Genomic DNA, 16,535 nt, shown 5'->3' on the forward strand with positions numbered 1-16,535 from the left:
ACTCTTTTAAACTGAGAATACAGACACAAAGGGCACTGTACTTGCCTTCAGAGAGCTTACATTCTAACAGAGGAAGACAATACATAAAAGGAAGTTGACAAGGGAGGTGGGGTTCAAGGTTCAAGGCCAAAGTGGCAAAGTCCATAGAGTGAAGGATGGCTGGTTTGGGCCCTTTTTCAAAAAGAAGGTTCTGAGAAGAACTCACCAACAGTAGGGGGCTACAGATGCAAAGGCAGAAGGCAAAGTCTCAAGAATAGTAATATTCCATTACATTCATGTACACAATATGTTTAGCTATTCCCTAGCCTGTGGGCATCTACTATGTTTCCGGTTCTTTGCCACCACAAAAAGTACTCTTATAAATATTTAGGTGTATATGCAGCCTTTCTTTTTGACAATGACCTACTTGGAGTATCCACTTATGAGACAAAAGATTCAGACATTTTAGTCACTTTATTTGCAAAATTCCAAACTGCTTTTTATTATAGCTGTACTCATTCACAGTTCCACCAATAATGAATCAGTGTTCTTACCTTTGTACAAGCCCCAAATTTTCTATTACCAATCTAATTAGTGATCTTTTTCTCATATCACACTCACCTCCATCACAAAAATATTAATAGTACACTTTGGCTCAGGAAGCTGTTTGGTTGCCCTCAAGCTCCAGAACATCTGTTCTTCATATTGGAGTTAATGGTGTTCTTTCTAACCCATTCTCTACTACATATAAAAAGGAGCAGCATTTTCCCATTTCACAGTTATGTTGAAACTGTATTGAACTTTAATTGGAAACAATATATGATCCTTTCTATGCCAACCGACATATCATCAGTGAGATGTATGTCAATCAGTTTTCTAGTAATTCTATAGGACTGTGTGGATGTAGTCGCATTTCAGAGGCAATGTGACTGAATGATGGGTTAGGTGTCAGAAAACCAAACTTCGAGTTTGATCTTGGGTTAGTCATTTCTCCCGGCCTCGGTTTCCACCACATCTTTAAAATGAAGAAGATGATTTAGAGAGGTTCTTAACCTGGGGTCCATGAACTTGTTTTTTAAATATCTGGCTAACCATCTAGATGTAACCGATTTCCTTTGCATTTTATTTTATGCATCTAAAAGCATTATTTGGGGAAGGTTAACATGCGTTCACTGGACTACCAAAGGAGTCTGTGACACAAAGAAGGTTATTGGTGCAGAAACTAATCTTCGGTTCCAAATATCTGATCTTTTAAAGCTGCTCTCTAGCAGAGGTCCATGGTCTAGTTGAGTTTTTTAAAAAAAACTACATAAAGTTAATATTAATAGCTAGCATGTATATATGTATATATTCGCACACATATCCTTAGTATGTGTCTCTCAACACTTAAATACTGACTGTTTTTTAGCTGAATAAATGAATGCTGGGGTTGGGGGGTGGGGTCTCAACTTCAAAGGCAGCTTGACAATCAATTAACCTTTCACTAAGTGCCAACTAGGCGCTAAGCACGGGGATGGTAGCCAGCACTTATTTGCCTCCTATTCTAGGTCGGGAACGGTGCAAAGGGCTTTAGTTATTACCTCACTGGATCCCCACAACAACCTGGGGAGCTAGGCGTTATCTCAGTTTACAATGGGGGAACCCGAGGCAAACCTCTTCCTACCCCACCCACACCGTCCCGCAGGCCTGGCACTCGCTCCCTCCTCCTCCTCCTCCTCCTCCTCCTCCTCCCGGCCTCTTGGCTTCCCCAGCTTCCCCCGTGTCAGTCCACCAGCATTCAGCAAGCACCTACTGTGTGTCAGGACCTGCCCTCGGGGAGCTCGGCGTCCAAAGCGAGGGGCTTCTAGGCCTTGGGTCCACGAGCACTTATTAAACGCCCGCTTCCCCCTCCCTGACTCTCGGTGACCACCCGCCTCTCCCGAAGGCCGAAGCCCTCCAGTTCGAACGTGGGAAATACATTTAATAACGGATTTCCTTTCGCCTACCGTCCACCAGCAACTTCCGGGTGTCACCTCGCGCTCGCGCACCACTTCCGGCGCCGCGCCGGAAGATAAAGGCGCTGGGGCCTACGTCAGTCCGCGGCTGAGGCTCTTGGGAGCTGCCCGAGCCGGCTCTGCGCTCGCTCGGCGCCGGCGGCTGCTCCTGCTGCTGCCGCCGCCGGAGGAACGGCTGCGCGCGGGGCTGCGCCGGAGCCCTCCCCGATCAGCCAAGCCGGGAGCTGGTCGGAACAGACGGGCGGCAGCCGGAGCCGGGGAGGGTCCGAGCGGGGCATGGTGTTGTTGACGTTGACCGAACTTTTGGCTGGGGGAGTCAGGCCGTAGCTGGCGCTGCCGCCGCCGCCTCGGCGGGGTCGTTGGGCTGGGGGAGCCGGGGAATGCCCAGTAAGCTGAGAGGGAGGGGGCAGAGCGAGTCCCTTCTCCGTTCTTCATGCCACCCACTGGCTTAGAGCCCTGCAGGATGAACAGGAAGAAAGGCGACAAGGGATTCGAGAGCCCGAGACCATATAAACTATGAGTATCCCCTCTTCTTGTTTTCTCGTGCTGTCGTTTTGTGCCTGGGGCTGTGTAACCCAAGGGTCTTGGAAGGCTTTGGAACCCGGGGGAGCTGGGGTCCAGCTGGTTTATCCGGGAAGGGATACACTCCTTGCCGCATCGCTGGGGATGTTGAGTCAATGAAAACAGCCCTGGGAAACTGATATAATCTCTTGTGGATCAATTTCCCTTCCTGTAAAAGGGGAGGGGGCTGGACTTAACGGTTCCTTCCAGGGTAAAGTCGGTGAATCTGCTTTCCAAGAATGTCTGGGGAGGGAGGGGGGAGAGTTGACATCTCCACGCTAATAGAGAATGTATACAAAGTAAACAATCGCTAACCATTGTTATTAGGAGAAACTTGCAAAGTGTTGGTCAATTTCCTCTAGGAAAACTAGCGAGGATTTTAGAGATCCGGGGATTTAACTTTCTCATTTTAAATGTGAGGAAACTGAGACCCAGAGAGGGTCCAAGGTCTCCCAGATAATAATGGGTAGAAGAGCTAGGATTCGAAACCCTACCCCCTCTTGACTCCAGATCGAACCCTCTTTTCCACTGTATCACATTGCCTCAAATCTGGTCACAATGTTGTTCAGAAGTTGAACACAAGTTATTGTCATTATTGCACTGTTTGCTAGCCTAGTGCTGGGAGCTGTGAGACATATAGCTATGTTTAAGAACTGTCAATACACTTAAGAGTATTTGCTAGGCAGACAATTAGGAAATAGTAGAATATGGTGTGTAATCATAGGTTGCAGGAATGGGAAGAGATCAGAGGGGGCTAGAGGAATTAAAGACTTTATGGTGAAGTTGGGTCCAGAAAGATGACAGGTGGGGTTTAAACAGGTGAAATCTAGTCAGTGCTGAGCTTCTGAAGGATTCTGGAGTGCCTGCAGTGCCTGTTCCCATCCCTCTGGGTGCAGCTCTCCCAACACATCCTAGTGTTTCTGGGGGGGGGGGGGGGGGAAGCCCCACAGGGGATTAGTATTCCTAGTGAGCAGTGAGGAAGCAATTTCTCTCTTTGCCTTGGGTGTGGGGGACCACCAAGAGCTAGAAACCCAGCATAGAAAGATGTTTTGGATAGACTATGGGACTTGGAGTCAGAAATATCATCTCTCACATTTTAGTAATAATTCCTGTAATACCTAGCTCAGGAGGTTGTTGTGAGATGTAAATGAGATAATACATATAAAGGCACTAAAAAAAAAGACTTTGAAGCACGAAATGTCAGTCATTTTTATTTTAGGCAAACAGAGCACAAAGGATTTGGATATGTGCAATGGCATTGAGCCCAAACCTGGTCAAGAATTCCCTTTACAACATCCCCTGTCATGTGTTCTTCTTGACCACTGCTTGAAAATTTCTCTTAAAGGAGAGGGAAATCATTACTTCCTAGGCAGCTGATTCTTGTGTGTAGCACATTGAACAAAATAGGTGGATAGGTGGATGGGTGAATGAACAAACGAATAGGTCGTTGGATGAATGAATGTGTAAATAAATGAAACAGCATGATTTTGAGTTCTAGTTCCTCTCTTTACTATCCAGGTAGCCTTGAACAATGAGAGAGGGCTGTGGAATTGAAAGACGCTGGAGTCCCAAGACCTGGGTTCAAATCCTAGTTCTTCTACTAGGTGTATAGTGATGGACAAATTACTTAATTTCTCTGGGTCTCAGTTTTTTCATTTGTAAAAGGGAGGAATTGTGCTAGATGATTTCCATAGTCCACGTCCAAAACCAAATTTTATGCTTATAAGTCCCTTAAATCTGAGTTCCCCTTTCCTCATCTGTAAAAGGGGTATAGTGTATGCCTTTTTGGCCCACAGGGTTGTTTTAAGGCTCAAAAGATAAAGTTGGTGAGACTGCTCTGTAACTTCAGGGCACACTACAAATGTAAGTTATTATCAGCTGAGATGTGATTAGTACAATCTGAAACTCTCTGGAGTTTGCATTGGTGAGAGTCATAGACCTAGCTCCTCCACTCTCCCTGAAGGTCACAGTCTCCTTCCTACCTTTGAGGTTAAAGAGGTTAAACAGTATCCCCATCTGTCTGTGTTCTCAGTCCTTTATGGCCAGAATTAAATTTATCATTAAGTCAATTTTTTAAAAAAACCATGCCCTCTGACTCAAAAGTCAAACCTCTTTCCATTGTAACACATTGGTCTGGTCAAAGTAATGTTCAAAGGTTGAACACAGTTAACAGTCAACAAATATTTATTAAGTACCTTTTACGTTCCTGGCTCTGTATTAAGTGCTGGAGATACAAATACGAAAAAGAAAGACAGTGCCTGTCCTCAGGGAGTTTGATTGTTGTCCTTCATTTTTGAAGAGTACCATCAGGGAGTTTACAATCTAATGGAGACAACATGCAAAAAAAAAGTTTGTAAAGCAAGCTATATATACACAGGATAAATAGGAAATAATTAGCAGGGAAGGCTTCCAGGAAAAGATTAGATTTTAGTTGGGACTTAAAAGAAGCCAGAGAGAAAAGTGGAAAAGGGGAAGAGAAGGTACCTGGTATGGGAGTATTGTAGAGAAGTCCAAACTGAGGGCAGCAGAGTGGAAAGTGAGGAGTCTGTCTTGTTTCCTCTCCTTAAATGAAGTTTGATGGCTCCACCCTCCAATCAGAGGAGCAGATGGTACTGATGAGATGATCTGAGTAACAAGGCTGATTGGATCTTGCAGGACGGGATTTCCCTAAGATGGTTTCCCTAGGAGGGGGTCTGGTGGAGAACTTTAAAAAGTCCAGAATAAGTACTACAATAGATTAGAAATAAGAAAATGTCTGAGAAAACATCAAACATATTTTGAGTGTCTGTAAATTTTTACATAATATCCAAGACAATATTATCTTTCTTTTTAATGAAACATGAAAGTAGTTTTAGTTAAACAGATATTCTTTATTTCAGTAGTTGGAGGTATACAAATTTAAAGATAAAGAGAACAAAGCAGTGTTTTTTTTTTAAATGTTTTCCTATGTTATCTGGCAAGAACTATGAGGTATTTAAAAATAATTTCATGAAACTAGCAGTGCTACCTGTTTTTATATTTCTTTCCTTTTTTTTTTATACAACTCACCAGGTGGTTTGCATCAACAACATAAACTTCCAGAGAAAGTCTGTTGTGGTAAGTGTGTTCCTCTTACTATAACTGAGGCTGTTGTTGTTCACTTGTGTCAGACATGTCTGATTCTTTGTGACCCCATTTGGGGTTTTCTTAGCGAAAGTACTGGAGTGGCTTGCCATCTCCTTCCCCAGCTCATTTTACAGATGAGGAAACAGAGGCAAACAGGGTGAACTGACTTGCCCAGGGTCACACAGCTGAGGCCAGATTTGAACTCAGAATGTGTCTCCCTGACTCCAGTCCTGGCACTCTATCCACTGTATTACCTAGCTGTCCATTATTGATTCTGTGCTCTTCAAAGATGGTATTTAAAATCTGCTGTAAACTGGAAAACCAGTTAACCAAATTTATTAGAACTACTGGGGAAAATGAGGTTAACTAGACTCTCTGAGTGCAAGTCTGACCTATTTTCATGACTTTTAATATCCAGTTTGGCTTATTATGCCTGTTTTCCTTCAAATTTCTTGCTTCACTAATTAATATAGCTGGGTAAAAATATTTTAGATTGACAAAGTGTTAGTGAAATGAAGCCAACTCTATCCTTGGTGTATGAATTGCTAGCAATACTTTCAACTTAAGGAAAGGCCTTTTATCTCTTAATATCTTCACTTGTTCTTTTCCTTATTAAAGTTATTTGTCAGTAGGCCAAAAATTTAGAGATTGGAAGCTCTTAAATTAATGATGTAAATTCCATTGTTTGATCATTCCCTATTAGCAGTTTCTATATTAAAAAAAAACCCCTAAACTTTTCATCTTTTAAAGTAATCATTGACTACTAGCATGAGAATGAACCCCAAACTTCAATCTAGTTTCATTCTATACCCTTTCCTCCTCATACCCCTGTGCCTCTTTATAAGATTTTTTTCTACTTGGCAGATGGTCATATAGCTCCTGCTTGAGCCATTTATGAGATGGTAAGCTCACTCTTCTTCCAGACAGTCTTCATTTTTCAACAGTCCTAGTTGTTAAAAAGTAATACTTTTCATTGAACCACATAAAAAATGTTACTAAGTTTCTAAGTTATCACTTTTGAAGTTAAGTCTTTTAGACTTAATTTAATTTAATCCTTTTAGATGATTTCAATGTAGTGCCCCTAAAGGTCATCAAAGCTTACATTTTTTTGAGTTTTCATGACTGTGGTCACAGCACTATTATGCTAATGTTTAAAAATCTGAGTTAGAAGAGACTTGAAGAAGTCATCCAGTTCCACCTATATCTATCTGATCACAAATGAGCTCAACATTCCTAAAGAAATGATTACTGTTCTTTGCTTTAAGATCTCTAGTGGAGGATTGAGAATAGGCCCAAGAAAGATAAGGTAAGCCTGCCTATCTCCATCTTCCACTGGTTGTCCCTAGTTTCCAGGGTTTGGCCATGTAGAACAAACTCTTTTCTAAGAAACAGCCTTTCAGGTACATGAAAACAGCTACTGTGTGCCCCTCTGTGTAAAACATCTCCTCTTCTTTTAAGTGTTCCTTATCAGGTGTAATCTTGCTATCTTTCACTAACCTGGTTATTTTTTTCTGCATGCTCTCAAACCTTCCTAAAATGTGCTGTCCAGAAACAAAAATATTACTTTATTTGTGAACTGATGGGGCTAGAGTATATTAGGGCTATTACTTTCCTAGTCCTGGAGAGTATCCCTCCTAGCACAGCTTAAGATGGTATTAAGATTTTTTGGTTGTTATATGGATAATTCATATTGAATTTGCAACACATTAAAACCCTTAGATCTTTTTCAAATCCACTGCTATCTTGCCAGCCTACTCCATCTTACTTGTGAAACTGATTTTTTTTTTTAACCACTTGTAAAAGACTTTATATTTATCCATATAGATTAGATTTAGATCAGTAGTCTCTTCTGTCAAAATCCTTTTAGATCCTGGTGCTTTTACAAAATTCTAGTTTGTGTTCCTACTTTGTGTCATCTGATAATCATGTCATTGTTTTCATTGACTGAAGTAATTTTCTTGAGCTAGTGGTTCCTTACTCCTAGTTTAGGAATAGAATTGACTTCAATTTATTTGATCCAATGATGCTAATAATAGCACTCATTCTCTCTCCTTCTCTCCCTTCCTTCCTCTCTCTTTTCTTTCTTTCCTTCCTCTGCAAAATGTATTCATTGATATGTGTGTGGACATATGTGTGGATTAATGTTATTTTAAAAAGAATCTTTGATATAATGAACCAGAATCATTTTTATTATATTTTTACAGGGATTTGTGGAACTTACAATATTTCCCACAGTTGCAAACTTGAATAGAATTAAGTTAAACAGCAAACAATGCAGAATATACAGAGTAAGGGTCAATGATTTGGAGGCAGCTTTTATTTATAATGACCCTACACTGGAAGTTTGTCATCATGAATCAAAGCAGTAAGTAATTCCTTTTTAAAATCTAGATATGGCAAAAGCTTGTTATTGTCTAATAATATTAACTTTTTCAATGGGTTGTTTTTGCTTTATTAGTTGTCTGTATACAGGAGTAATGTTTTTCCATTTATCTTTTTGCACCTCACTTTCTTGAGAACATTTTCTTCACGTGTGGTTCAAAGAGTGTTTTGCTACTTGTGTTCACCATAGTATATATATTCTTAACTTGGTTAGAATTCTGGCTCGGCTATTTACTGCTTATGACCTTGAGCAAGTTACTTTTACCTCTCTGGGTGTCAGTTTCCTGGAGGTAAAGAATTTCTGATTGGTCTATATATTACCTTCAGGCATTAAATCCTATGACTGCCATTTTCAACAAATCAACAAGCATTTGTTAAGTGTGTGCTGTGTGCTAAGTTGGTGCTAGGCACTGTAGATGAAAAGATTAAAAAAAACAGCTCCCCATTACCATGAATCTATATTCACTCTAATTTTCCAAAATGTAGTGGAAGACAGCATGGACACATGTAGGAATGTATAATATGACTTTGAAGGAGAGGCCTTAGTAACTGGTGGAGTTAGGAAAGACCTGATGGAGGAGGTGGCACTTGAGCTTAGCTTTGAAGGAAACTTGGGATTTTAAGATGTAGAAGTGAGAAGGTAGGACATTGCAGGCATGGGAACCAGTTTTGTCCAAAAGCATAGAGACAGGAACTAGAATGTTGTGTGTGAGGAGTAGCATGAAAGTCAGTTTGAGTAAACTGTAGTTTGTGTATAGAGGAGTAATATATAATAAACTTGGAAAGGTTAGCACCAGGTCATGAAAAATAAATGCCACACGAAAGATGACATGAAAGATACATGTCAAACAGAAGATTTTTTATTTGATCCTGTGAACAGTAGGGAGTCACTAGAGTTGAGTTAGCTGGAGAATGACGTAGTCAGACCTGTGTGTGTTAGGAATGTCATTGGCAACTCTGTAGAGTCTGGATTAGAGAGAGGAGAGGTTTGAGTTAGGGAGACCGTTGTGAGGCTATAGCAATAACAGAAGAGAAATGACAAGAGTTTGACCTGGGGTAATGGCTATGCAAGTGGACCAAATGATACCATCATGCATGTTGGATATATAGGTTGAGGGAAAGTGAGAAGTTTTGGATTCTGGATGTTTAGAAGAATTTCAACAGAAATAAGCAAGTAATGTCTAAGAAGTTTAATGGGTAATGTTTTGGTGTTATTTTCTTTAATGAATTTATACTGTGAAAATATCACATGTAACCTTGAATACACTGGTTTTATTTTAGCAAGCTCCTGGAATCTAGATTAATGATTAGTAGTGTTTTGGGGCAGGTTAATTTTATTGAAGATGTACATGTAATTATATTTGATTACACTTATAATTCTGGGATTATAAGAGGTTATTTTTGCTTTGTGATACCTTATATTTTCTTTTCTTTTCTTCCCCCAATCTTTTGCCTTTGTTTTAATGTATCACGGAGTGTATAGTATTTCTTAGAGTTGTTCATTTCTGTTTGAGCCATTTAATGGAGTTTGTTTCTTGAGTTAGATACCTTTTGTTGCTAAGCTGTTACTCTCTTTTCTTTTTTCCTCTTTGTCTTTAATTTTGTTTCCAATTCTTTCCTCTAGATCTCTCATTTGTATTATTTTAAACTTAAAAAATCTTTGGCTTCATTTCCCACAAAAGTTCTGATTGGTCTTGTGGCTAAGTTATATTTTTCTTCAAGTCTGTTTATAGATGTTTTGGAGTTATTATCTGTTTTGGGGTTTACATATTGGTGAGGCAATCGGCACCCTGACACATCCAGGATGGCCTGCCAGCACAGGTTCTTCAATCTTCTTTTCTAAAAGGAAAGCAACTTTTGAGAGGTCAACAGTCTTCTTTAATCACATATACCAACAGTGAAAATACAAGCAGAGAAATAAAGACCCAACAGAAAGGGCTTTTAACTGTCTGACCATAAGCAATACATACATCACAGATCAACAGACAGATCCAACTGTCTGGCTATTACATTCATACATAGTTACCAGAGAGAGAAGCACCAACATCTGGGTTTTCAAAGTCAGGGGGGCTCCTTAAAGGCTACCCAGAGTCTCATCTGGCACATGAACCTTCTTCTAAAGAGTAAGCCCCTAAAGCAAAATATCATGTCATAGTATATATACACTTTTTAGAGCCAGAGGGCATCACAGCCCTTGTGACTCAGTGCCTCATTAGAATTTAACAACAGGATGGGTCTTCCTACAAAACAAATCTCCCCTAATCAAGCTACCCTTAATGGCTTCCACCTGAGGCCTATTAATGGGGAGGGAGTGGGAGGGAAGATCTTTAGCTCTTATTACATTTGGATATTCTGAGCATCAAAACATCTCTTTATTTGTTTGTTTCTTGGTTCTTCCAGACTTTCTTCCTGTATTGGAACTTTGTTCTAAGGCCAAGATGTATGCCCATCTGTCTGTTTGCCTTATTTGAGCCTGGCCTATCTTATTTGGGGTCCTGCCCCTTCATTCTCTGGTTACTGAATGCTTTGTTCTTCATGGATCACAAAGGAAGGCTCAGGCCTGGGAACTTTCACTAAGTCAAAGTAAAATCTGATCACTAAATCAGAGGTACAATCTGATCAAGGGATGTGAGCAGTTTGCAAAAGAAGAAATTCAAGGTACCAGCATCCAAAAAAAAAATCACTAATGCTCCACATCACTTATCACTCCAAATCACTAATAATTAGAGGAATACCAGTTGCCTTAGGTTTTTCAAGTTCCAGACCATGGTTTGGTTCCAGATAACATAGCTACAAATTTGCCTCTGTGTAGCATTCCAGCACGTAATTCCTTGTCTCATCTCCTATCAGCTGACTAGAAAGTTGTGCAGATTCAGAACCATTTCACTGTCTGCTTACCTTTGTTTTCCTATCTTTGGGTTAGCAGGACTATACTGGGGCTTGTTCTGTCCTCTGATTGAGTCCAAGTTGAGGCTAGAGTGTTAGCAGCCCTATTCTGCTCCAGGAGCCTGGCTCCAAGGGCTCTTTTCCTGGGTTAGAGTGATAGTGTGGTGGTCCTGTTCTGTTGCTGGGTCTGGCTCTGTAATCCTGACCCACTCTTATGCCATGGTTTCTGCTGTAATCACTTGCCTATGCATTGAATTTGTGATCTTTTGCTGGTTAGATGACCTACTTCTTTTTTTCTTTAGATTTGCCAGTCACTTTTCACTCTGGCACTCTATTAGATTTTTGATGAAGTACTGTTTCATCCTCCTCCACCATCTTGGCTAGTCTCCTGAATTACAAGTAGCCCTGGAGTTTTTCACCATAAAGTCAATGGAGAGGGGAAACCATAAGATGTTAGAGTCCATGAAAATCACTGAGTTAATCCTCAGACCTTCTAGAGTCAGATTTTTTTGCTTGTTCTTTTTTATGTTTAAAAAAATCTTTTAAAATTTTATTATTTTTCCCATTCTTTTAAAAATTTTATTTTTTCTGTTCCCATCCTGTCTCCCATTGAAAAAAAAGAAAAACAAAACCCTTGTAATAAATATGTATAATAGAGCAAAACAAATCCCCAGATGGACCTTGTTTAAAACTATTTATGTCTCATTTTTCTTCTGGAGACCATCACCTCTAAGAAAGATGAGGCGTCTATCCTCATCAGTCCTCTGAAATTGTGCTTGGTCATTGCGCTGGTGAGACTCAAGTCTTTAGAGTTGTCTGTACAGTGTTGTTATTGTATAAAAATCGTGTTTGTTCAGCTCATTTTACTTTGCGTCAGTTCGTATAAGGGTTTTCACCTTTCTCTGAAACCTTTCCCTTCATCAGATCATACAATACAATAGTATGTCATTGCATACCATCATTTATTCAGTCATTCTTTTTCCTTTTCAGCTCTTTACCCCTATACAGATGGACCCTTTGCATCCTCCGCACTTAGCACAGTGCTGAATAAATGCTTCTTCATTCTTGGTTCATGTTCATTGGTAGAGAATTTCTCCCTGGGAGCTCCTCACGTAAATAAAATCACAGACCCAGATCAGAAGCAGAATGCAAAAAGTAAACACTTACGAGCAGGACTGTCAGTGGCTAAGGACATTCTTTAGTATGGTTTTCATTATTTGACTTAGAGTTTGCCTTTTTACCTTGCAGAAGAAATCTCAACTATTTTTCCAATGCTTATGCTGCTGCAGTTAGTGCGGTTGACCCTGATGCTGGAAATGGAGAACTTTGCATTAAAGTTCCATCAGAGCTTTGGAAACATGTTGATGGTAAAGTATGAAGATTACGTCAATTCGTGATTAAATGACATTGAGTTTTATTTTATTTTTTAATTGACAGTTTGACCTTTATTAATTAAATTTCATTAAAAATTAATAATTCATTGATGTGTTTATTTAATGATTCCTTTTGTGGCTCTCCAAGGATGTCTTTGACTCTTAATTCCACAGTATTTCAGATTTCACAAAGTCAGTACTATTTTTTTACATCTGACACACCTTGTTTTTACTCACACTGATACCACATTATTTCTCCTTTAGGTTGCTGTAACATGACAGCCTTCCCCCTTCTCTTCCCTCCTCCCCACTTAATAGTATTTTATTTTTTTTCAATTACATGAAAAGATAGTTTCAACACTCACTTTTATAAGATTTTCAGTTCCAATTTTTTTCTCCTTCCCTCCCTCCCCTTCCCCAAGATGGCAAGCAGTCTGATATAGGCTATACATGTACAGTCATATTAAATGTATTTCCCACATTAGTCATATTGTGAAAAAAGAAAAAAAAGAGAGAAAATACTATGCTTCAATCTGCATTCAGATTCCATGGTTCTTTCTCTGGATGTGGATGGCATTTTCATTCCTGAGCCTTTTTGGAACTGGCTTAGATCACTCTATTGTTTAGAAGAGCTAAGTCTATCAAAGTTGATCGTTGTACAATGTTGCTGCTCCTGGTTCTGCTGTCTTCACACAACCTCAGTTCATGTAAGTCTTTCCAGAGATCAGCCTGCTCATCATTTCTTAGAGCACAGTAGTATTCCATTACATTCATATGCCACATCAGCCATCTCTGTTGAGCCATCTTTGCCACCACAAAAGGAGCTGCTATTAATATTTTTGTATAGTGGCTTCTTCTCCATTTTTTTATGATCTCTTTGGAATATAGACCTAGTAGTGGTATTGCTGAATCGAAAGGTAGGCACAGTTTTATAGCCTCTTGGGCAAAGTTCCAAATGCTCTCCAAAATGGCTGGATCAGTTCATGACTCCACCAACGATGCATTAGTGTTCCATTAGTTTAAGAGCTTTCTAATGTGATAAATTCATCATATAAATTGCCAATTGCCTACTATGTATAGGCTCTAGAGTAATTCACTAGCTTTTCAGATGAGGCCTAATGAAGTTGTGGCTTGCTTAAGGGCACACAGGTACTTAGTAGAAGAACCAATTCTAAAACCCAGGTCTTTTGGCTCTATTTATCTATGTCTTTAACATCTTTATATATTAAAAGAAATCAGAACAGTTATAATGATTACCCTTAAATTGAGAAGCAGTGTGATGTAGTGTGAATAGAGAGATGTCCTTAGAGATAGGGGAAAAAGCCTATGTTTAAGCCTGGCCTTAAGCTTGTGCCTAATAAATGTTTGAAAATCAGTGAGGAAAAGGAGGAAAGTATTTATTTTTTGAAGCTACAATGTATCATTGGGTTTACTAGTGAATTAGCTTTTGAAAGTGCTGTTAATACAGTTTTGGCCTGAAAAATGAATGAAAAATGAGGCTTTGTTTTTCTTTCACCTGAGAGGGTCAGACTTGGAATGTAAAAGTCTTTACTCCCAGGTATGTTATAAATAAAAATAATAATATGAAAGTGATGTGTACATTAACATGTATTCTGATTTGATCTTTTTTTTTTTTGCTTTAGAGTTAAAAGTTCTGAAAGTACATATTAATTTTTCTTTGGATCAACCAAAAGGAGGCCTTCATTTTGTGGTACCAAACGTAGAAGGAAGCATGGCCGAGAGAGGTGCCCATGTTTTCTCTTGTGGATATCAGAATTCTACAAGGTAAGAGTATTAATATTTATATATGTTACTTAACTAGAATCCTAGTAGAAAGTCAGTAAGCAGTTTATGATTATCCTTTCCTTTGAGTTACTTTGATTCTTAGGCAGGGCATTTAATATTTTGTCAAGTACATACAATTCTTAGCATTCTTGATAGGTTCTTTAAAGTTACGATGAACACTGAATTAATGATTACTGCACCGCATTGTTCCTTGGGAAAATACAGCATCAGTTTCCTGAGAGTCACATTTACTTTAGCAGTTTCCAGAGCAGCTTCATGTATAGATGGGTGAATTTCTCCATCCTTTTTCTTGATATTCCATATTGTTGATTCATTAACATTGAATTGATGGCTAACAGCATAACAATTCCTGGCCGAATGAAGCTTATCTCAAACAAGTATTTATCTAACATATACATTTTCTTTATAAGGCTAGATAGCACTTCACTATCTATAGGGGCCATTTTTAACCACAAAATGACCAAGAAAAAGCACAGAAGTGTGAAAAATATGAAAAGGTCACATGATTACAGTGAAACGAGAAGGCAGAGCTTCACCTTATCTGCAAAAGTGCTGTAAGTCTTGATTTTGAGGTTACAGGTTTTAGTGAGCTGGTGAATAGAATCTGTGAATTATGAGGATTGACTTGTAGTTTCTTAATTTTGTGAATAGAAGTAATATTAATCCACCCTAAAAGGCTGTTGTGGTAATAACTAAGCAGATTTTTAGCAAGAAAAAAAATCCCACTAGTAAACCTTTTCATTTTTAAACATCTTTATAATTAAATTTTATTTTTTTAAATGAAAAAATATTTTTTTTCTATCCCTTGTATCCCCTTCCTCCTCAAAACAAACAAACCAACCCTTGTAACAAATAGGCATAGTCAAGCAGAACAAATTATTGTATTGGCCACATTCAAAAATGTATATCTCATTCATCATAGTTAGTCCATCACCTCTGTCAGGAGGTAAGATAGCATCCTTTAATCACTGGTCATCTGGAATCATAGTTGATCACTGTGTTGCTCTATAAGCTCATTTCTTTTATAGAGAGTGAAAGTAGATGAATACTAGTTAAGTTGTTTCCAGTATAAATTTTGATTGCTTGGAAATATGAACAGTTTAAATCTCTTTAGGGTCAATTGAGTTATTGATGTGCCCAAGTACCTCTTACTATATTGTTTTTATAACAAAATTAATAAAACTGTAGAAACAAATTCCCTTTATTGGAATTAGGTGAAATTGAACAAAGTAAGTGTTAAAGTATTTCTTGGCCAAATTAAGTGAAATACCTATTAGTGTATACTGCCTGAAATTGAAGAAATAACATTCATAATAAAAGCTATAATCAAAAGCCTAGTTATCGGAGTACATTTTCTGTGCATACACACCTGTACACTCATACGTACACATACACACACATAATTTTTTTTTATTTTTTTCAGATTTTGGTTTCCTTGTGTTGATTCATACTCTGAACTATGTACATGGAAATTAGAATATACAGTGGATGCTGCTATGGTTGCAGTTTCTAATGGAGATTTAGTAGAAACTATTTATACCCATGATATGCGAAAGAAGACCTTCCATTACATGCTTCCTATTCCAACAGCAGCATCAAATATTTCTTTGGCCATTGGACCTTTTGAAATCCTTGTGGATCCTTACATGCATGAGGTAATTATATCTTTATCTCTTTTTAGTATACTGTAACTAATATTTTTTGTAGATGATGGAATATTAATGAATATCAAGTTTCTTTGAATTTTGGTTCATCTGGGGAGAAATTAGATTTAGAGTTAGAAATTAGATTCAGAAAATCTGCATTTGATCCTGGCTCTTATACTTAGTAGCTATGTTTATTGTAGTTTGAATATAAATTTATATTGATACCTTCACTTTTCTTATGTAACTTTCTCACTGTATTTATTTTCCTATTCCCTTCCAGTAAGCTGTCTCTTATAATATGGAACAAAACAGGGGAAGAGAGAAAAAAAGTTCCACAGAGCTAACATCAAAAAGTCTAGCCTTATATGCAGCATTCTTTGGGCCTCTCCCCACTCCCACCTCTACCCTATACACATCAAACAAACAGGGGAGAAATATCTTATATCTTTTCTTTGGGGTCAACCCTGGTTATTATAATTTTGCAGCATTCACTTTTGATTTTTATGTTTCTCCTTCCAATAACATCGTTCTAGTCATGTAGTATCATTTCCCTAATTAGAAACATTGACATTTCCCTTTCTGACCATAACTTCCCTATCATTCCACCTCTCCATAGCTTCTCTGCTTCTTCCTAAAACCTGTTTGACTTCTTCAAGCTCAGTTTTCTCCACCCCTTAGTATTTTCTGAGGCCATTTCCTCTGCTCTGACTTGATTTTTTTTTCTTCTCCATACTTAACCTGGTAGTTATCTTTTTAAACTCTAGACTATCTCATGCTCCTGAATCCCTTCTTTCCTTGTCTTA

At 38.6% G+C, this 16,535-nt stretch overlaps 1 protein-coding gene across 5 annotated transcripts in view; it reads left to right on the forward strand.

The window, feature by feature from the left end:
* Positions 1–2,049: 2,049 nt before the first annotated feature.
* The window catches only part of TAF2 (TATA-box binding protein associated factor 2), a 91,653-nt gene continuing 77,167 nt past the window's right edge, over positions 2,050–16,535 (forward strand). For 3 of the 5 annotated variants that reach the window (XM_072603200.1, XM_072603201.1, XM_072603202.1), the window contains exons 1-6: positions 2,061–2,489; positions 5,576–5,630; positions 7,844–8,004; positions 12,156–12,274; positions 13,924–14,065; positions 15,510–15,741. In XM_072603200.1, the coding sequence (XP_072459301.1) occupies positions 2,407–2,489; positions 5,576–5,630; positions 7,844–8,004; positions 12,156–12,274; positions 13,924–14,065; positions 15,510–15,741 (792 nt within the window). In that variant the 5' untranslated portion in view covers positions 2,061–2,406. Of the gene's footprint in view, positions 2,490–5,575; positions 5,631–7,843; positions 8,005–10,421; positions 10,680–12,155; positions 12,275–13,923; positions 14,066–15,509; positions 15,742–16,535 lie in introns of all 5 variants that reach the window. The other 2 variants (XM_072603203.1, XM_072603199.1) reach the window with 2 other exon arrangements.

Source organism: Notamacropus eugenii, chromosome 4 (assembly GCF_028372415.1).
Source record: "Notamacropus eugenii isolate mMacEug1 chromosome 4, mMacEug1.pri_v2, whole genome shotgun sequence".
Lineage (NCBI taxonomy): Eukaryota > Metazoa > Chordata > Mammalia > Diprotodontia > Macropodidae > Notamacropus > Notamacropus eugenii.